General features: G+C 49.3%; 1 protein-coding gene across 6 annotated transcripts in view; it reads left to right on the forward strand.

Annotated features, from left to right (window-relative positions):
- Positions 1–22,444, forward strand: part of LOC8061248 (helicase and polymerase-containing protein TEBICHI) — a 64,827-nt gene that overhangs the window by 13,931 nt on the left and 28,452 nt on the right. For 5 of the 6 annotated variants that reach the window (XM_021445863.1, XM_021445865.1, XM_021445867.1 and 2 more), the window contains 6 exons: positions 7,615–7,776; positions 7,869–8,108; positions 8,325–8,537; positions 8,684–9,034; positions 9,110–9,262; positions 14,916–15,122. In XM_021445863.1, coding sequence (XP_021301538.1) covers positions 7,615–7,776; positions 7,869–8,108; positions 8,325–8,537; positions 8,684–9,034; positions 9,110–9,262; positions 14,916–15,122 — 1,326 coding nt within the window. The remainder of the gene's footprint in view (positions 1–7,614; positions 7,777–7,868; positions 8,109–8,324; positions 8,538–8,683; positions 9,035–9,109; positions 9,263–14,915; positions 15,123–22,444) is intronic. The other variant, XM_021445866.1, reaches the window with a different exon arrangement.

Below are 22,444 nucleotides of genomic sequence, written 5' to 3' on the forward strand. Positions count from 1 at the left end.
ACTTATCCATCATTCTCCCCCTAAGTCTTGTGTGGCTCCTTGTGGGGTATCTGAGCCATCCCGATCCTGGTGCGAAATTCCTGGAACTTGACTCGCCCAAGGGACTTGGTCAGAAAGTCGGCGAGCTGGTCTTGGGTGTTGATGTAGTTGGCCCGAACGCTCCCTTCCTCCAGGCAGCTCCTGATGAAGTGATACTTCACCCGGATGTGCTTGCTGCGCTCATGGAAGACTGGGTTCTTCGCCAAGGCCAAGGCGGACTTGCTGTCCACCCTGAGCTCCACTGCCTCTGCGTCTCTGCCAAGGAGATCGCCAAGCAGCCGAGCCAGCCACAGAGCCTGAGTAGAAGCGGTAGTGGCTGCGATGTATTCTGCCTCGCAGCTGGACAGAGCCACCACCTGCTGCTTTACCGACTGCCAGCTGATCGGACACTTGCCGAGGAAGAAGAGCGTCCCGCTGGTGCTCTTGCTCGTGTCGATGTCGCCGGCGTGGTCGCTGTCACTGTACCCGATGAAATGTGCCGCACCGGGGCACCTCGGGTAGTGCAGACCGTAGTCGGAGGTGCCCGCGACGTAGCGGAGGATCCTCTTCACGGCCTGCTGGTGCTCCGTCGTCGGTCGCTGCATGAACCGACTGACGTAGCCGACGGCGAACGCCAAGTCCGGTCGCGTGTGGACAAGGTAGCGAAGGCTGCCCACAATACGCCGGTACTGCGTCGCGTCCACCTCTTCCTCCGTACTCTCCCGACTCAGCCTCAGCCTCTCCTCCATAGGAGTGTGGGCTGGGTTGCAGCCGGTGAGACCGCCCAGCTCCACAATGCGCTTGGCGTAGGCTGTCTGGCGGAGAGAGGTGCCGGAGCTGTCCTGGTGGACCTCGATCCCCAGGTAGAAGGAGAGAGGGCCCAAGTCGCTCATCTGGAAGGTCGCCCTCATCTTCTCCTTGAACGCCTCGATCTCCACCTCCTCGGTGCCGGTGATCACAAGATCATCGACGTAGACACCCACCAGCAGGGCCTTTCGTCCCCTGCCCCGCCGGTAGATGGCCGCCTCGTGCGGGCTTTGCTCGAAGCCCATCCCCTTCATTGTGGAATCCAGTTTGGCATTCCACGCCCTCGGTGCCTGCCGCAAGCCATAGAGGGCCTTGCGCAGACGAAGCACCTTGCCTTCCTTGCCGGGAATCACAAATCCCGGCGGCTGGTGCACGTAGACCTCCTCCTTCAAATCGCCGTTAAGGAACGCCGACTTGACATCCATGTGATGGACACGCCAGCCCTCCTGGGCAGCTAGCGCAAGGAGAAGTCGCACGGACTCCATCCGTGCTACGGGGGCGAAGGCGTCGTCGAAGTCGACCCCCTCCTGCTGCACGAAACCTCGAGCCACCAAGCGAGCCTTGTGCTTGACGATGGCACCGGCTTCATCCCTCTTCAGCTTGAACACCCACTTAAGGGTGATCGCGCTGTGACCACGAGGGAGATCAGCAAGCTCCCAAGTGCGGTTCTGCTCGACCGCGTCCATCTCCTGCTGCATCGCGGCACGCCATGCCGCGTCTCCCTCCGCCTCAGCGAAGGAGCGAGGTTCACCGTCCTCGTGTGCCAGGTGCAGCTCCGCCTCGAAGTCGTGTACCGCTAACCCAGGGACACGTTGGTTACCGAGGATGTTGTCCATGGTGCGGTAGCGTAGAGGCTCATCGTCGTGGTAGGCGTCGATGCGATCCTCGTCGCCGGACAGTGGAGTGGCGAACTCCACCGAACGCTGACGGACCAAAGCTGCTGGTGCCGACCTTGGAGTTGCCGGTGCCGGTGCAGGAGAGTGGGGAGCCGGTGCAGGAGTGCGTGGTGTAGCCGGTGGTGTTGGACTCGCTGGTGGTGAAGGCGGTGGTGGGCTCGCCGAAGCTGATGGCGAGCTGAGTGCCGAGGAGGGCGAGCTCGGTGAGGACGAGCTGCTAGCTCCCCCGGCTCCCTCCAAGTGAACGTAGTCGACGGCGAAGTCCCTGAGGGTCGAAGCCGAGCCGTCGTCCACCGCCTTGTCCCAAGTCCAGCCTCACCCTTCATCGAACACGACGTCCCGGGAGATGCGGACGCGCTGTGTCACAGGGTCGAGGATGCGGTAGGCCTTGGCGCCCTCCGCATAGCCGATGAACACTCCTGGAGTGCTGCGGTCGTCGAGCTTGCCGACGTGAGTGAGCTCCTTGGCGAACGCCAGACAACCGAAGATGCGGAGGTGGCTCACCACCGGCTTGCGCCCGTGCCAAGCCTCGTACGGCGTCATGCCGTCAAGCGCCTTGGTGGGCGAGCGGTTGAGGAGATGGATAGCGGTCATCACCGCCTCTCCCCAGTAGATCGCCGGCATCCCTCTCTGCTTGAGGAGGGCGCGGGCGGTGGCGACCACCGTCTGGTTGCGGCGCTCGACGACGCCGTTCTGCTGCGGGGTGTACGGCGCGGTGAAGTGGCGCTGGATCCCCTCGTCGGCGCAGTGCGCCGCGAACTCAGCCGCCGTGAACTCGCCGCCGTTGTCCGTGCGCAGCACCCGAAGCTTGCGGCCGCACTCCTTCTCCGCAGCAGCTTGGTGGTGCCTGATGGCGTCCGCGGCTGCCCCCTTGGTGTCGAGGAGGACAGCCCACATGTAGCGGGACGCGTCGTCGACGAGGAGGAGGAAGTAGCGTCGTCCTCCAGGTGTAGCCGGTGTCACGGGGCCGCAAAGGTCGCCGTGCACGAGCTCCAGCTTCTCCTTGGCGCGGAAGCTTGCTTGGCGGGGAAAGGGCAGCCGTCGCTGCTTGGTGAGGACGCAGGTGTTGCAGAACTGCTCCACGTGGTCGACGCACGGCATGCCCTGCACCATCTCCTTGTTGCCGAGCTGCTTCAGGGCCTCGAAGTTGAGGTGCCCAAAGCGCTCGTGCCACCGCCAGGCTTCATCGTCTCGCCGAGCTGCAAGGCAAAAAGGTTGCGCCACCTGTACGTGAAGGACGTAGAGGCGGTTGCTCCCCCTGTTCACCTTGGCGAGAAGTCGGTGACGAGGATCCCAAATGCGAAGCACGCCGTCCTTGATCTCCACGCGCGAGCCATTCTCATCCAGCTGTCCCAAGCTGATGATGGAGTTCCTCAGCGCGGGGATGTAGTAGACGCCGGTGAGCAGCCGATGCTCACCATTCTTGGCGACGAAGATTACGGAGCCGGCGCCCTTGATCTCTACGGCGGAGGCGTCCCCGAACTTGACGGAGCCTCGAACGTTGGAGTCGAGCTCGGAGAAGAACTCCCGCCGGCCTGTCATGTGGTGGGTGGCGCCGGTGTCGAGGCACCACCCATCGATCTTGTCGCTGCCGCCGGACCCGCTGCTGAGGAGGGCGTGTGCCTTGGCCTCGTCGAGGTGGAGAAGAGCCGCTGCAGCCGGTGCTGCTGGAGATGGCTCGGCGCTAGCATGTGCCATGAACAGAGCTGGCTGCTCCTCCTCCGCCTGCGCGACGTGGGCCTGGGCGCGTCGTGGCTGCCTGCAGTCCTTAGCCCAATGGCCAGCAAGACCACAGTTCCTGCAGCAGTCATCTTGTGCCGGCTTGGGTTTTTCGGCGGCGGCGCCTTGGACACCTCCGCGGGCACCTCCGTTGGCACGCCCTTGCGCCCCGGCCTGGGCGCCTTTGCGTGACTTGCCGCGCTTGCCACGCTTGCGGCTGGCTGCTGCAGAAGAAGGCTCCCCCTTCTTCTTGTCACCTTGCCCGGCAGCCCACTGCTCCCGGGTGAGAAGGAGCTTGGGCCCCGAGGAGGGTTGTGGCTCGTCAATGTCGACGACCTTGAGGCGACCTATCGCCTCCTCGATCGACATCGTGGAGAGGTCTAGCAGGGACTCGATTGAGCGAGCCATCTGCTTGTACTTCTCGGGGACGCAGCGGAAGAGCTTCTCGACAGCTCTCTCCTCGCTGTAGGTGTTGTCACCAAACTGCACCACTTTCCGCAGCAAAGTGTTGAGACGGAGAGCAAAATCATCAACGTCCTCACCTGGCTTGAAGGCCAAGTCCTCCCACTCCTTGCGGAGTTGCTGCAGTGTGGACTTGCGGGCGCGATCACTGCCGATGCGTGCTGCAGCAATGGCGTCCCAAGCATCCTTGGCAGTCCGCTTGCTGGTAAGTGAGAACTGCATCTCGGTCGGGACTGCAGCGATGAGGGCATTCAGTGCCCGTCGATCCTGGTCGTAGTCGACGTCGCCGTACCGGACTGCCTCCCACATGTGCAGCACCTGAAGTCTCACCTTCATCACCGCAGCCCACTCAACATAGTTGGTCTTGGTGAGGGTAGGCCACCCACCACCAGGGCCAACGTCCCTGGCAACAGCATGGTACCCGTGGTAGCCACGGTACCGGTCCGGGGAGAGAGAGCCACGCGGCCTGCGAAGGCCGTGCTCTTCCTCGACCCGTCCACCGCCGTTGCCATGTGCGCCTCCTCCAGGAGCGTCGCCGGCTCCACCATGGTACCGGTCCGGGGAGAGAGAGCCACGCGGCCTGCGAAGGCCATGCTCTTCCTCGACCCGTCCACCGCCGTTGCCGTGCGCGCCTCCTCCAGGAACGCCGCCGGCGCCTCCACGCCTGTCTGGACTGCGGCCACGCTCGTGGGCGTGCACAGCTGCCCACTGCGCCGCTCGCCGGCGTGCTGCATCTCTCTCCAGCAGCTCCCGGTCTGGGTCAGCACTGTCATCAGCAGCGATGGAGCTGCTGTGACTGCTGCGCAGGTCCTCAACCTCCGCTGCCGCTGCACGCGCTGCATCTGCAGCTGCTGCTGCCTCCACCTCCGCTCTGGCTGCTGCCAGCTCCGCTTGGGCCAGCCTCGACGCCCTCGCTGCTGCTGCAGCGGTCGCTGCCGCTGCTCGCCTGCGCTCCTCTGCTGCAGCGAGGTCGGCCTCCTGCCGACGCCGCGCGCTCGAGGTGCCCGAGTGCTGAGACTGCCCTTCTGCGGCCATTGCGCGCTGCTGCGCGGAGAGCAGAGGCAGCCGGAACAGCTGCTGCTGCCAGCCGGGGCTGCTGCGAGGCAGGGAGCTCGACTGGAGAAGGGATTGAGCAGGAAATGCTTAGGCTACAGGATACTACAGCTCCGATACCACTTGTTAGACGCTGGATCCTTGCTCTAGGTGTGAGCAGGATCCTTACTCTCATTGAGAGGATAGCACACTGAGTTGGGGCAATTTTCTGGGTTTATTTCTCACACAATGCTATGCCAACCTGAGGGGTTGAGGATACATATTTATAGGGCTGCTAACCAGCCAGCATATGCCAAGATGCTAGTCTAAGATGCTAGTCTAAGATGCTGTCCTACAGATGCTAACTGCTGTCCTAAAAGCAGTCAAGATGCTGTCCTACAGATGCTAACTGCTGTCCTAAAAGCAGTCAAGGATGCTGTCCTACACAAGGACCATGTGCTGCCTACTGCAGCCCACAACCACCAGCCAACAGAGACTTATCCATCAATGATGACGTACGGTGGGCTCTGTCGGTTGTTTGTGTGTAGGTGGGTTGCTCAGGGTCAGTCATCGGGGTTGTTGTGTTTAGGTTTTGGCCAGTTTTCCTTTGATTAACTGTGTGATGTGAGGTTTTAGCCCTGGTTTTCCTTATAAACTGGGTCAATTCTATTTCTTCTTAATTTAAAGGCAGAGCTCCTACCATTGTGTTAAAAAAAATGACCTGATCGACCATGTATATACTATGTATTTGATGATGATGCATATACTACATATCTGATGTAAATATATGTAAACATGGCCATAAATTGGTAAATGGAAGAGGCAAGCAGTCAAGCACAGCAGCCTACACCTTTGCCCAGGAACTTGGTTCAGCAGCAGCAGCACCTTCAGCTTCACCATGAACTGCTTTACTCCACCCCCATCCCCTCCTTGTTCACCATGAAATGCTGCAGCTTCAAAGGGACAATTGCTGGCTTGCTGCTGCATGGTGCTTGACTCCAGGTCCAGGCTACAAGCGCCAGTGGGGTCGGCTGAAAGCGGGAGGCGCTGGTTGGGAAGAGGCAGGAAGCACCGGCATGGGAGAGGACCTGCCGGTGGAGGAGAGGCAGGCTGCGGGCCTCGGGCCGAGGCTCTTGAAGCATGCAGAGAGTGGAGTCTATATATATATATATATATATATATATATATATATATATATATATATATATATATATATATATACGGTAGCGCTATTCTACACCGCAAGTCAAAACTGAGCAGAAAAAATACTGAGTACTACTGAACCGCGTTCAGTATCACTTACTACTACACCTAAGACCATAAAATACTGAAACATAAGTACTGAACGATACTGAATTTTGTTCAGTATATATATATATATATATATATATATATATATACAAGTGCTATTCTGCACCCTAGGTGTAGAATATTATTCTACACCAAAGTGTTATACTGAATAAATTTCAGTATTGTTCAGTACCCGTGTTTCAGTATTATTCAGTATTTCACGGTCCTATGTGTACGACTGGATGATACTGAACGTTGTTCAGTATTGCTCAGTATTTTTTTTGCTCAGTTTTGACTTGCGGTGTAGAATAATATTCTACACCTAGGGTGTAGAATAGCGCTGCCGTATATATATATACACCAAAACCTGAAGGCCATCCAAAGTGGGCCAATTTCTTCCTAGCAAAACAGTTCCTTGGGCTGGCCCAACTAGTCGTCCAGACTACTTATCGGACTAATAATCGTTGATTTGTCGGATGACTAATTTTTTAGTCGGTCTGATCGAATCGAGAGCCTTATCGAGTCTCAGTTTACAATAAAGGACTAATCACGACTAATTGTCATTAATCGTGCGATCTGATAACACTGATCTTGGTATCAAGTGACATTCATAGTTGTTCATTGGTTTCTTGTAGTATGCTTAGTGTGCTGGTCAATTACCAAAAGATCTGGATCACACTATACTGGTTAATTGGTCTTAGATCTGGAAGCACTGTTATCAACTTGAATTTAAATTTTGCCCAACGGAATATAGCTTGGTTAACTAGACAACAATATATGCTACCTGTTCGCAGATTTCTAGCGATAAATTTGAGTTAAAAATGAAACCTAGATCTTCAATAGCTCAGTTGGTAGAGCCTCCAGTTGAGAGGATGCCCACCTGAGCTCAAATCCAGGTGCTCGCAGGTAGTGTGAGTACATTCCTAAATGGTTCTGCGCTCCCCTCACTTAAGGCAAATCCATCGGGATGTCTTCTCCATAGTCACAAAGTTTTTGGGTCGATGGGGTCAAGGTACGGAGTCGTGGTACACTACTTGCGAGAGATTTTTACACTTCGGGTCGAAAATGAACGTGTGAACCTGGTTCGGGTCAACGAACCCAGGCCAAGGGTCGAAGGTGGTGAACACGTTTTATGTGACTATGGTCTTCTCTCTGTAGTCTTCTTTTGCATAACTAACTTATTTTTTTTTCCAATTTCGAATCATACATGATCTATATATGAGGATTTAGGTTTTCTTCATTATGAGCATATTTTGCTGTCTAGTTACTTTGTTAATAGTAAGTTATTTTGTGAAGGTGCTAACTTTTGATCTGTTTGGGTAATATGAATGATTTATAGTTGAATGCCTATTATAATTGATGTTTATGTTATGCTGTTATGTAATCCTAGGCTGCTCTTTATCAAACTGACTTTCGACCAGTTCCACTGGAGGAATTCATCAAAGTTGGTAATCAAATATTTGATAAAGACATGAACGTCGTTCGTGTCCTTCCCAAAGTAGCTGACCACGGTGGCAAGGATCCAGATCATATTGTTGAACTGTGTAATGAGGTAAATCTGATATTTGCTCTGAAGGCCTTAGTTTTTCTCTGTTAACCACTACTTCTGAAACAAATTGAATATTCTACTTGTGTTTGTTCCAGGTTGTTCTTCAGGGGCATTCTGTGCTTTTGTTTTGCTCCAGTCGTAAAGGCTGTGAATCCACTGCAAGACATGTTGCCAAGTTCTTGAAACTATCCTCTGTTGGATCAAGTGACGTTAGTTCAGAGTTTTCAGATGCTGCTGCTGCTATTGAGGCCTTGAGGAGGTGCCCTGCTGGATTGGATCCAATATTGGGAGAAACCCTTCCTTTTGGTGTTGCATATCATCATGCTGGTCTTACGGTATGGAAGTTATCTTCTATCTTCATAAGATACACAAAATATCAACAATATTTTTTTTTGAAGTGTACACTGCTAAATGTAATAAAGCGATGCCACTTTCACCTAACCACAACTGGGAAAGGGTGCTAGGAACTGATCTGCCAGACCATTGAGCTCAGCATCTGTGACCTGTTCTGTTTGATCCAACGAGCATCATCTCCTGCTGTTCTGTGGCAGGTTGAGGAGAGGGAGATTGTGGAATCATGCTACCGTAAAGGCCTTGTCCGTGTTCTGACTGCCACTTCAACTTTAGCTGCTGGTGTTAACTTGCCTGCTAGACGGGTTATATTCAGGCAGCCTAAGATAGGTCGTGATTTTATTGATGGGACTCGCTATAGACAGATGGCTGGCCGTGCTGGTCGAACTGGAATAGACACAAAAGGAGAAAGTGTAAGCTACGATATCATTGTTCCACTTCATTGTGCAATGTGCATAGAGAATGGTTCTGACATTTCACTACTTCTGTTTTCATTTTTTTATTTGTGTGTAGATATTTCTGTTTTTGTCTAATAATTTGACATTTGAAATGCATGCAGATACTTGTATGCAGGCTTGAAGAGGTCAAGAGAATTACAGGTATTATTAGAAGCAATTGCCCTCCCTTGGAGTCCTGCCTCTCAGAAGATAAAAATGGAATGACTCATGCAATTATGGAGGTTGTTGCTGGTGGGATTGTGCAAACTGCAAATGATATTCATCGATATGTGCGGTGTACCCTGCTTAACTCCACGAGACCTTTTGATGATGTCGTGAAGTCAGCTCAAGACTCCCTTCGTTGGTTATGCCATAAAAGGTTTCTTGATTGGAACCATGAGACCAAGATATACTCCGCTACTCCCCTTGGTAGAGCTGCTTTCGGAAGTTCACTCAACCCTGAGGAATCACTGGTAGCATACTTGTCTTTGCTCCTTCATTATTTCATTGCATTGTTTAATCTTGCATTATTTCTGTTTCTGCTCTAGGTTGTTCTTGATGATCTTTCGAGGGCAAGAGAAGGCTTTGTTCTGGCATCTGATTTGCATTTAGTTTACTTGGTCACACCCATAAATGTAGGTCTTGAACCTGATTGGGAATTATATTACGAGAGATTCATGCAACTTACTTCTCTTGAGCAGGTATGCAAGTCTTCTTTTGTCCTATTGCACTTGAAAGTTCATTATCAAACTGTAAGTAGAATATGCAGAAATTCAAGTTCTATCTGTACTCATTAGAAAATAGTTGAAAGTGAATTCGGAAAATATGAATTTAGTTGCTGCTGAACTAAATGTGAAGCAAAAGTGAATTAAGAAAATGTAAGTCAAAATTGTTATGGTTGCCAACAATGTTTTCTGGTCGGCTGGTCGATCCTGGTCGACCTGGGACCGACCAGTCGATTAATCGCGATTAATCAGCGACCAGGTCGATTAATCGACCCTGGTCGTCCCCTGGTCGTCCCTGGTCGTCCAGGCATATCAGCTGGTCGACCTATATATATATACCTCTATATATACACTATATTATACACAATAAAGGAAGCATCAAGACTGCATTAGTGTTAAACTGGTGACTTACTTGTTGGAGTTCCTTTCTTCTCTTTTCTGCACTATCCATACCTCCATATTCCTGTCCCAAACTCCATTTCTTTGCTGACTTGCTGCTGGTAGCCTGGAATACCAAAGAAACCATAATTAGCAAGTAGCAACACTAATGCAGTCTTGATCTTCACACACCTTTAATGCAATAGCAAATAGCTAACATTTAACAGACCATAGCAGCCACAAGGCCAGCATATTACATATTTACATAACCAAAGTCCAACTAGTTCAGTCTTCATTACAAATAAGCTAAAGTGTTCAACATAGAGTCACAAACATTGACATTGAATAGTCCAACAAAAGTAGGCAACTATCCATCTAATCAAGCAATTCATCATTGAAATGGAAGTCTCCATCTCCATCTTCAGTTGCAGGAACTTCATTGAGTTCATCCTCCTCCATGACTGTTGCTGATTCAGTTTCCACATTCTGAACTTGGTGTTCATCATCATCTTCCTCAATATCTGGAGCCACTGTATTCCTTGGACGCTTCTTGGTCCTAGTGTAAGTGTAACTCACAGGGGCAGGGGCAGGGGCAGGGGCAGGGGCACGAGCAGCACGAGCAGCAGTCCTGCGCATGTTACGCCCCTCTAGTTCCTGGGTCGCACCAATAGCTTCATCCAGTTGAGCCCAAGTCACATCATTGCCACCACCTTCCATAACTGGTCCACAGTTTTCATCGACCCATTCACTTTCCCAATGAAATTCTTGAAGCAAGAGTGGATTGCTTCTCTTTCCTTTAGAACCCAGCTCTCTAATTGTTTTGAATCTGTTTTCCATCTTCCGGTTGTAACTGACATATACCAACTTGTTTAACCTTTGATGCTCTAACCGGTTTCTCTTCTTAGTATGGACCTACATAATGCACAATCACAATAACATACCAATAATCCAATGTTGCTAAGGCTACCAAATTCTATTTAATAGCAGTACAGTAGCACACTAGCACTTACAGCAGAAAATTCACTCCAATTACGCTCGCATCCAGATGCAGCGCAACATAGGCTAACAATCCTTTTTGCTAAACATTGGAGCTCAAATGTCAGGCCACCATATGCACCCCACCATAGAACTGCAATTTCCATTCCAAGCATAGAATTCCACTGTTAGTTCTTTGCTGATTGCTTTTAGAAAAAGAGAAGGAAATTAGAGAACTTACTAGGATTTTTCTATCTCTGTCTCTTATTGCTCCTTGCTTTGAGAAGGATTCACCTTCAGCCCTCTCATAGTCATCTGCCTGATTGCTTATCTTGTTTTGCTCCTCCTCATCACTCACCATCTTCCACATTACATTATTAAACATGGTCCTCAGCCTTGCGGCTTGTCTCATGTCTTTTTCTCTTATGGCAAAGAATTTGTTTGGATTTAAGTATAGGGCTGCTCCATACAGCTGCTGCTCCATTTGGTTTTCCCATCTCTTATCATAGTATGTTAGTACCTCCTTGAGTAAATCTGGTTTGTGTTTCAAAGATTCCTTGATTGCAGCCTTTGCAACATCCATGGCTGCCATAATCTCAGGAGCTGCTGGTGTCTCATCTCCATCTACTATCCTCAAAGCAACAAGAAGTGGTTGTGAAGCTCTTAGGCATAATTCCACTTTGCCCCAAAATGCCGCTGAAAGCATAATGTTCTCAACGCGGAGGCCTTCTGGAGTGGTAGAGAAAGAAAGAGCATGCCATTCATCACAAATCACTAAACCCCTCAATGCACGACTATGCTTATGTAAGCTTGCCAATGTGAGAAATGAAGTGGCAAAACGAGTTACACCTGACCTCACAAGATCTCCTCCAATCTTATCTCGCATTAGATCTAGAACACGACCATGCTTGTACACAAATCTAGTCACCTTCATTGCCATGTTAATGCAAGTGCTGAATTCCTTGATCTTCCCAATGTCCTCCAGCAACAAATCCAAGCAATGGGCTGCACATGGTGTCCAAAAAAGATGTGGGATCCTCTCCATTAAAAGCCTCCCTGCTGCCTTGAAGTTGGCTCCATTGTCACTAACAATTTGCACCACATGTTCCTTCCCAACCTTATCAATTTGCTTCTCCAACAAGTCAGCCAACATAGGTGCATTTGCTATCTCACTAGAAGCATCAACAGATCCTAGAAAAAAAGTTCCTGCTGGACTGTTAGCAAGGAAATTGATGAGATGGCGGTGGCTTGTGTCAGTCCACCCATCAGACATTATGGTGCAACCATATTCCTTCCAAGCCTCCTCATGCTTCTTCCTCAACTCTGATGTTCTAGTTACAGCTCTTTCAAGCAGTGGATTCCTAATCTCATGATATGATGGTGAGCGGTACCCAGGACCATATTGTCCAATTGACTCACACAAAATTTCCCAGCTCCTTGAATTAATGGCATTCAATGGAATGCGATTCTCATAAAAGAAATCTGCAACATGATCATCAACAATTACTTTGGCCTCCTTATTTTTCTTTGTGCATTGTTCAAGTGTAGGCTGGCTGTGCTTGGACTTGTGCCTCTCTGCAACTACTTCCTCTGGTGACTTGGACAACATGGAACTCACTGACCTGGACTGTTTTTGAGTTGCTGGTTTTGCTGCAGCACTAACAGTGAAACAAGTGATGGCAGCCTGAGAAGTCTTCTTCTTGACTTGCTTACCCTTTGTTCCAGAACTTGGGACTCGTACAGGTGCAACTTCTTCTGCAGCAGCAACACCTTGTTCCTCTTCATCTTCAACTTGTGCTGGTGCCTCTAGAATAGTCCTTGAACTCTTTTTGATGTAAACCAACATCTCCTTCTTAACTATTTCTGGAGAACTGGGACAACCAACAGCATCTCCATACCCCCCAGCAAGGTGCTGTTTGAATCTACTTATGCCTGCAGGGACTATCTTCCTGCAAAATATACATGTCACAAAGTCTTTCTTGGTTGGATCTTCCCACCACCCATACTTCCATCCTGGATCTTGTGATCTTGCCTTCCTCTTTTTGTCAACAGCTTGGGCAGCAAGATCTGGAGGTAGTTTTGCTATAGCCCTCTCAATTATGGAAGGGATATCTAGAGCAGATGAGGCAGCATCTGACCCAACAGATTCTGGAGGACCTCCTTCAAGGTCAGGCACAGGAATTATCACTTCCACGTTTGCACATCGTCGGTCCACATCTACAGAAGCAGAGGGACATCACAACAAGCACCAAGCAATGTAGCAGAAAGCTAGAGAGGCTGCAGAAGTGCAGAGCAAGGGATGGGGAGGAGTGAAGAAGATGGAGAGGGGAAAGGCACATACCATCGTCGGAGTAGCTCATCATGCAGATCGATGGCTTCACCTGGGACCTGACAGAGGGCGCCGAAGGCTCCCTGCTGCTCACCAGACTAGCAGAGAGGAGGCAGGAGACAGGAAAGTGCGCTGGGGTGGAGGAATCGCGCGCAGACAGAGGAATCCCGCGCGGGAAGAGAGAAATCCGCGCGCGGGAAGAGAGGAATTCGCCCTCAGGAGGAGACAGGGAGAGTGGAGTCGGGTGGAGGGGATGAAATTGCGGCTGTAGGGGAGACGGGAAGAGAGTCCTGCCTCCTGCGTGCCTTCTTGCTCTATTCTAACCCTAATAGGCCAAGCTGTAAGCCCAATAGCCCACATATCTGCCCAGCCAAAAAGGCCCAAAACAGAGCACAGCCTGGTCGTCCAAGTCCCCTAATCGGACGATTAATCGCGATAAGTGGACGATTAATCGGACGACCAGGTTTCTGGTCGACCTGGTCGGGTCGGACCTCCTAATCGAGCACTCCTGACCGACCAGGACGATTAATCGCGATTAATCGCGATTAATCGGACGACCTGAAAACATTGGTTGCCAAGGATATCTACTATCTACTGTACCTAAATAGGAGAACCCCACTAGAGAATTTTTCTGCGATTTCGTGAAGCCACATCACCTTGATCGACTTCTACCTCTCTTAAGTAATCATCTTCAGCTTCCGGCATATTGGTAATTGATCATATTGCTAAAAAATACGGCCACCCACCCACCTTACCACTAGGCCATCAAGAGTCCTTTTGTCGTCGTATGTGAAAGCTGAAACAGATATGGTCATTAGCCTTCCCACTATATATCTGAATGGGTGGGTGGGGCACAAAGCCTCCCTCGGCAGTCGACGATTGTGGCCTCCCCTGGCCTCCCATGGGCGAATGGTAGCGGTGAGCTCCGTGAAACAAGCTGGGCTGTAGGTGCAGAGGTACGACAAGATGCAGATGCCTACAGCGGTCATGCGGGGGGCAAAAGAGGAGGCCATGGCGAGGTCGCTGGTGGCGACACATGCAGGAGGGGCAGTAGGAGCAAAGGGGCGGCACTGGCAGCATGCAGCAGCAGTCTGGAATGGCAGCGGTGGGGAGGATATGGCGACGACTCGAGAAGCAAGAACAGCACGCATGAAGCTTTGTCTTTTGTGTTAGTGCAGGTCCCGCAGCTGAACCAGGTCAAATGCGGTATATATACGTTCAGAAATGATTAGCTGCATGTATACTGCCATCATCCACCTAATCACTGGAACTAGCGTACACACTGGAACTAGCGTACACACACGGTATATATACGTTCAGAATTGAATAGCTGCATGTTTTCTTTGGCCCAACAAAAAAACAGAACAACTGACATGATAACATGTTTTCTGCAGAACATTATTCTTTTATCAGTGGTGTTATCATTACAGTGCGAAAATTATTTATAACTGTATGTCATGTCTATCCTATTAAGGCCTAAATGATGAAGGGTTAGTTGCAGACCTTTTGGGGCCTGTGTGCACTGTTCATGCAAAAACTAGATGCATTACCATTCATGCTGTGTCCGGGGTTTGTTAAGATAGACATTGGATTAGATTGGGTTGTCACCGGGGTTTGTTAAAATAGACATTAGATTAGATTGGGTTGACATGTTGGCTCTTTCCTTAACGCTAGAGAGTTGTTAAGGATTAAGTCTCCACATCTATATTGCGATTGGATTGTATCTACTTTGAATTAAGTAAGAAATAGATAGATCAACAGTTCCTATCTGGCTATCTCCCTCCTTAACACTGGCTTTGTCGCATGGCCACTTGTGACACCGTATCTTTCTGAAGTTTACCGTATTTGTTGAGAAAACAAACTGTTACTTACATTATCAATTTCAGTTCATAGAACACACAGTTTCTCTCATTTTTCAATTTCTGTTTGTTTTGTTGGTCGATGCAGTCAGTAGGCAATCGGGTTGGAGTAATCGAACCCTTCTTGATGCACATGGCTCATGGAGCATCCATGCCTGTTTGTGGAAGGCCTCAGAGAAACACTGGTTTAAGTAACAAGTCAGCACAAGCCGGTGGAAATGCTCTTGTTAGTGAGCATACACTCAGAGTGTCAAAGCGCTTTTATGTGGCTTTGATGTTATCGAGGCTTGCTCAGGTATAATCTAAGAACTATTTAGGCATTGCGTGTTAGTTATGTGTTAATTCATAGTGCTCAAGATCGGTAGAAAGCCTAATTTGCTGAACATAAAAATTAGTTCAATAGAGAAATAAAGGTTGAAATGTTTTCTCATTATAGATGGCTAATTAAAATATTAGTCCATGTTTTTATTTTTGTAGAATATATAGGAGAGCTGCATACAATTTCATTGAGAAGGGGATAAATAAATAAGTTACAACACACCCACCACGCTCACACATATGCACTCATACAAACTCCTACCGAAATATGTTACAACACACCCAACCCAACACACCTTTTGCATCAAACCTGTTACTAACCTTGGGATATGAGAGCATAACTATTCCAGAGGTAGAGCTCTAATTATATAGAGGCTAGAGAGCCTATATTTAGAATACTGGAGTTCCAGGAGACTAGCTCCAGGAGACTGGGCCATAAAGGCCTAATATAGAAGTCTTCATATCTTTAACACCCCCCTTCAAACTCAAGGTGGAAGCGGAGGATTGGAAGCATTGAGTTTGAGTAAGTGAAGCCGATGCTGCTCTCGAGTTTGTGGTTTAGTGAAGAAGTCAGCCAATTGCAACTCTGATGGCACATACTTGAGAGCTATAGTTTTCTGATTACAGTGAGACCGAGTAAAGAAAGCATCTACACCAATATGCTTTGTAAGTTCATGCTTCACAGGATCATGAGCAATCTGTATGGCTCCAGTGCTATCACACAGAAGGGGTGTGGCGACATCACAAGAAATCCCAAAATCAGCCAACAACCATCGAAGCCATATAATTTCTGCAGTAGTAGTGGCAAGAGCTCGAAGCTCGGCTTCTGCACTAGAACGAGACACAGCAGCCTGTTTCTTGGACTTCCAAGCAATAGGGGAAGAACCAAGAAGAATACAATACCCTGTTATGGACTGACGATCTGTCGGGTCACTCGCCCAGGTGGAGTCTGAGTAAGCATGAAGCTGAAGCGGACTATTATGCGCATAGAATAAACTTTGAGATGATGTCCCCCGTAAGTAGCGTAGAACACGAAGTAAATGTCCAAAATGAACAGAAGTTGGGGCACAAACAAACTGGCTCAAAACATGAACTGCATGTGCAATATCGGCCCTGGTGACAGTGAGGTAAACAAGGCTGCCAACAATATGTCGATATCGAGAGGGATCCTTAAGAGGTACTCCATCAGTGGGACGAAGCTGCAAGTGAAGATCCATGGGTGTGGCAGCAATTCGATTATCAGTGATGCCTGAACGAGCGATGAGGCTGTGTATGTACTTAGACTGAGAAATATAGTATCCCTCACTAGATTGCTTGACCTCAATGCCTAAGAAATAACTGAGAGGACCCAAATCAGACATCTGAAATTCAGCACTGAGTTGTTGCTTCACATGAGAAATGTGATCCTTATCATCACCCGTAATCAGCATATCATCAACATATAGGAGAAGCAAGGTACGACCACGTGGTGACAAATGTACAAATAAGGCCGGATCATGATCACTAGGTGAAAAGCCAGCAGCCCGTATCACAGACACAAAACGCTCATGCCAAGCACGAGGAGCCTGTTTAAGGCCGTATAGAGCACGACGAAGACGACAGACATATCCGGGAGGAGCAACAACACCGGAGGGTGGTTGCATATATACTTCTTCAGTCAAATCACCATTAAGAAAAACATTCTTAACATCCAGTTGAGAGATGGACCAAGAGGAAGAAGCAGCCACTGCAAGTAAAGTGCGAACCGTTGTCATATGAGCAACAGGTGCAAATGTCTCATCATAATCTATACCTTGGGTCTGCTGAAAACCTCTAGCAACAAGACGAGCTTTATATCTCTCTATAGAGCCATCTGACTTGGTCTTAACCTTGTATACCCATTTAGATGTGATAGGCACGGCATGAGACGGTAATGGAACAAGATCCCATGTTCCTTGACGATCAAGGGCAGCAAGCTCCTCAGACATAGCCAACTGCCATTCTGGAATACCACATGCTTCTTGATAAGTGGATGGCTCAACAACAGTAGCATTCACCCGAGGAAAACCATACTTTTCTTCAGGATGGATAGTGCTGCGATCACGAAGATTATATCGCGGACCAACCTGTAACTCATTAGAAATAATAGGTGACTCATCATTAGTATTATTCGAATCATCAACAGGGAGGTCATCAGGACCGGCCAAAGTGGGAGAAGTAGGTGGAAGAGTATTTGGGTCTTTTGGACGACGGCGGAAGACTTGTGTGATAGGTGGTTTGGAAAAAGAATGAGATGGTGGAGGCGGCGGAGTAGGAATGGGTGTAACAGTAGGAGAAGGCGTGGGGATGTTATCATCTATAGAAATAGGAGGAAGACCCAAAAAGGATGTGGACTCTGTAGGTGAATATGATGGTTGAGTAGAGGGGTTGTAAAAGAAAGGACGATCCTCAACAAAGGTCACATCACGAGATATACGTATGCGACGAGAAGATGGATCATAACACCGATAACCTTTATGCTCAAGACTATACCCCAGAAAAAACACACTCAACAGACTGTGCAGTCAACTTAGTACGCTCACGAGGTGCAAGTAAAACATAGCATGTGCACCCAAAAACTCGAAGATGATCATAGCACGGAGGTGTACCAAAAAGTACCTCACCAGGACATTTGCCACACAGTTTGGAAGATGGTTGTCTATTGATGAGATAGACTGCAGTAGAAACAGCTTCACCCCAAAAATGAGAAGGAACAAAGGATGAAATCAATAGTGTGCGAGCTGTCTCTATAAGATGACGGTGTTTACGTTCAGCAACACCGTTCTGAGCATGAGCGCCAGGACAAGAAAGCTGAGGAAGAGTACCTTCAGAAGACAAAAACTGGCGAAAAGCATCAGATAAATACTCACCACCAGAGTCTGAACGAAAAACTTTTATAGGAGTAGAAAATTGCGTGTGAACCATGCGAACAAAAGATTGGTAAATGGAACACAACTGGGAACGATGTTTCATAAAGTAGACCCACGTATAACGAGAATGATCATCAATAAAAATAACATAATATTTATGACCACCTTTTGAAGCTAAAGGTGCAGGACCCCATACATCAGAATGAATAAGATCAAAAGGTCTAGCAGAAGAAGAAGCACTAGATAAATATGGAAGTTGTATTTGTTTTCCAAGTTTACATCCCTTACAGTGAAAGCTAGACTCAATAGATGTAGGACCTAACACCCTTGATTTATTAATGAAGACAAACGTGATCCACAGAGATGACCAAGACGATGATGCCATTTAGCGAAGGAAGATGCAGATGACAATGCAGCAGATGACACAGAAGCTGGAGACCCAACAGAGGAAGGAAGGCGCAAGGTGTCCAAAACGTAGAGGCTAGAAGCACCTTTACGGCGATGGCCAGTCCCAATCACTTGTCCGCTGCGACGGTCCTGAATAAAACAAGATGAGTCATCAAAACCAACAAAACAATTTTGGTCGGTAACCTGACCAACCGAAAGGAGATTCATAGACAACTGTGGCACATAAGAAACATTGGGTACAGCAAAATGAGTATTGCAAAGTGACCCTTTGTGAGTGATAGGACAAGATGTACCATCAGCTGTCTGAACACAAGCACCATCTGTGACGGGTTTGCAAGAAACCAAGCTAGAAGAATCAGATGTCACATGAAAAGATGCACCTGAATCAAGCACCCAAGACGACGAAGGAGCTGTAGTAGATGATGTAGCAGCAACAGAAACTGATCCAACAGATCCTGAACCTCCTGAACCTCGAGGAGTGGAAGAGGTACCACGACCACGAGCAGCACGGCGGGCACGAAATTCAGCCAATTTCTCTGGATACTTAGCAAAACAAGCATCTGAACTATGAGTGTTCTTGCCACAATGCTGACAGGGTTCTCTGGTGGTACTGGTCTTCCTATGAGAAGTGGCCAAGACACTGTGAGGCTGAGACACAGAAGAGGACAGGGACTGTAGACGTGTCTCTTCAGCAAGTAATTCTGACAATGCTTGTGCCATAGTCAGAGTAGAAGTATGAAGCAGCCTTGTACGGATAGAATCGAACTCTGCCCTAAGTCCCATGACAAATCTGTAAGTGAGAAACTGCTCAATAAAAGAAAGTGCTGTACAAGTTTGACCAGCTGTACATTGAGGTACCATGGAGATCAAAGAACCCATCAACCGATCAAAGGCAGAATAATAGTCATCAATAGACATGTCCCTCTGTTCAATGACATGAAGTTGCTGCATAAGAGTGTGCTGAAGAGCACCACTGTCCTGAACATAGCGTCCCTTCAAATAAGACCACATGGGTTTAGCCTGTCTAAACTTACGCAGACTCATGATCATGGTGGGTTTAACGCTGTTAACCATAGCAGCCATGACTTTACCATCACTGATTTCCCAGCTTTTGACTGCAGCAGCATTACTACCATCAGACTTGAGAGTTGGTGGATCATCAGTTAAGTGAGAATGAAGACCAACACCTCTCAATGCAGTTTCAACACAAAAGGACCATTCCAAATAATTCGGACCATCAAGAGTAATATTGATGACAATTGCATTAATCTTCTCAGACTGAGACATTGTTGATGTTAAAAAGAAGAGTTACCACCAGCACAGAGGATTGATGAAGATTTGCAGTCCCGGAGCACCACAAGTATCCTCTGTTTCCTCTGTTTCCTGACAGAGGAGAATGACCAGCAGCAGAAGCAGGCAGACCCGAGCAGGAGCAGGAACAGAGGACCGGCGGCTGGGAACAGAGGACCGGCGGCTGGGAGTTGTCGATCCGCTGGACTCCCGCGGAGGAAGAAGTGGCGCGTGATGTTCCGCGCGTGAAGACCCGCAGGCGCGCGTGTAGACCGATCGACGCGTGACGAACCGCCCGCGGGTGAAGTAGCGGACAGGAACGGCGCAGCGCGCGGTCGGTCGACGGGCCACCCGCGGATGCGGAACGAGGACGATCCACTGGAATCCCGACGCGCGGATCACAGGCGGACGGCGGACACAGAAGGGCGCGGTGATGGGCCGCACGGAGGGACGGCGCGGCGACGGGCCACGCGAAGATGAAGTGGCGACGGGCCACGGGATGAATGGGCGGCAACGGCCGCAACGAAGAACAGCGGACGAATCCCAAGTAAAAAAAAAGGATCGTGGGTGATTTAGAGGAGGCTAAACCTAACCCTAATCCATGGCTCTGGTACCATGTTACTAACCTTGGGATATGAGAGCATAACTATTCCAGAGGTAGAGCTCTAATTATATAGAGGCTAGAGAGCCTATATTTAGAATACTGGAGTTCCAGGAGACTAGCTCTAGGAGACTGGGCCATAAAGGCCTAATATAGAAGTCTTCATATCTTTAACAAAACCAAGACCCTGGGGTGGGCATTCAAGGAACTCGAAAATTCAGGCACTTGATATTGCTACCCAATTTTGGTCGCGAAAAAGCATTACCCGAAATAGTATTATAAGTTGGTTCCTATAGACATAGTCCACTGTTTTTCTTGGATAAGAAAAATAGCTACTGCTCTACTATCTGATAGCTTGTAAGAAGGAGCCAATTTTGACTTTGCTAGTGTGGAACAACATTAGGAGGATATGTTGGTTTGCTTTCTTAGGCACTAAGTGTTGGAGTAGAGTTAGGCCCATCAGGCCTGTTAGCATTTAATATGTCTCTGTAACTGTGCAGGCGCCTTGGCACCTGTGTGCTGCGCCTGGGCACTTATGTGCTATAGTTATTAGCTACTTTCTCTAGATCCCAAGAGCTGGTTTCACACCCTGGCTCCTTGGTTCTCCCTCTATATATATGTAATCCCTCCTCTGTAATCGATTATTGATTAATACATATCTTCCTTCATGGTATCACGAGACTAAACTCTTCCTCTGCCAGCGCTGCTCCACGCGCGCTCCCTCTCCCGTTCCAGCGCCGCTTCTAGCGCGCCTTTGTGCTGCGCTGCCCGCGCTGCATCTCTACGCGCCCGGCTCTGCTCTGCGCCATGTCCCTTCACGGCGGCGACGACGCCATCGAACGCGCCATGCAGGAGGCCCGTGCGCAGGAGGTGCGCGCCGCTGCCCTCGCGACCGCGGAAGCGGCCCAGCACGAGGCCGCGACCGCCCAGGCGGAAATCGACGCCACCTCTACTTGCTTTCACGATGCCCAGGCGCGCGCCGCCGCGGCCCGTGGTGCCGCTGCCCCTCCTCGCGACGATGTCTCCGAGCACGTCAGCGATGATGACTCTGAAGGCAGCGACAGTGGCCTTGACGACGCCCTTCTTCAACAAGAGGCCAAAGTCATCCTCAACCTCCATACTCAAGCAGTTTCGGTCCAGAACATCCGCACTCTGGTACCTCTGCTCCTTGACGTCACCTCGCCCTTCTATGCTCGCTGGAAGACGTCCTTCCTCAACGTCCTCGGCAAGTACTCGCTGGAGTCCCATGTCCTCTCCGACGTCGTCACCCCTGGGTCTCCTTCCTAGGTAAGGATGAATTGCGTCATCCGCACCTGGCTCCTCGGTGCCATTTCCGACGACCTCGCCGACATCGTCTCCGAGCGTGGTGCCTCCACCCGTACTATCTGGCTCACGATCGAGTCTCAGTTCCTTGGGAATCGAACCACGCGTGCTCTGTATGCTGATCAAGGATCTGCCTCCAGATAAGGCCCCGGGACCTGATGGTTTTACGGGCAGATTTTATAACTGCTGCTGGGCTGTTATAAAAAATGACATAATGGCTGACATAGTCACTGTGGAGTGGTAATTGCAGAAACTTAGGCAAACTGAATTCGGCTTACATAACTTTGATACCTAAAAAGTCGAATGCCGTGCAAGTTAAGGACTTCAGTTCAGGCCTATCAGCTTGGTTCACAGCTTTGCCAAACTACTGACAAAGTTATGGCAAATCGACTTGCAGAACGCCTTGATGAGATGGTCTCCCCAAATCAGAGTGCTTTCATTAAGAAAAGATTCATTCGGGACAATTTCATGATGGTTCAGCAAACAGTGAAGTACCTGCATTCTCAGAAGCTGCCTAGATTACTCCTAAAATTAGACATCACCAGAGCAGTTGATTCGGTTTCTTGGGCTTTCCTCTTGGATGTTCTTAGGAAGTTGGGGTTTGGAGTGCGCTGGTGTGACTTAATCAGTTTCCTTCTACCTACCTCATCCACACAGGTGCTCCTCAATGGCATACCGGGAGAGAGTATAAAGCATAGAAGAGGATTGAGGCAGGGAGACCCTCTATCACCCATGCTCTTTATTCTAGTTATGGATATCCTGAATTTGATGTTACTAGGGCTGAGGATG

The sequence above is a fragment of the Sorghum bicolor genome, chromosome 8, assembly GCF_000003195.3.
Source record: "Sorghum bicolor cultivar BTx623 chromosome 8, Sorghum_bicolor_NCBIv3, whole genome shotgun sequence".
In the NCBI taxonomy this organism is placed as follows: Eukaryota; Viridiplantae; Streptophyta; class Magnoliopsida; order Poales; family Poaceae; genus Sorghum; species Sorghum bicolor.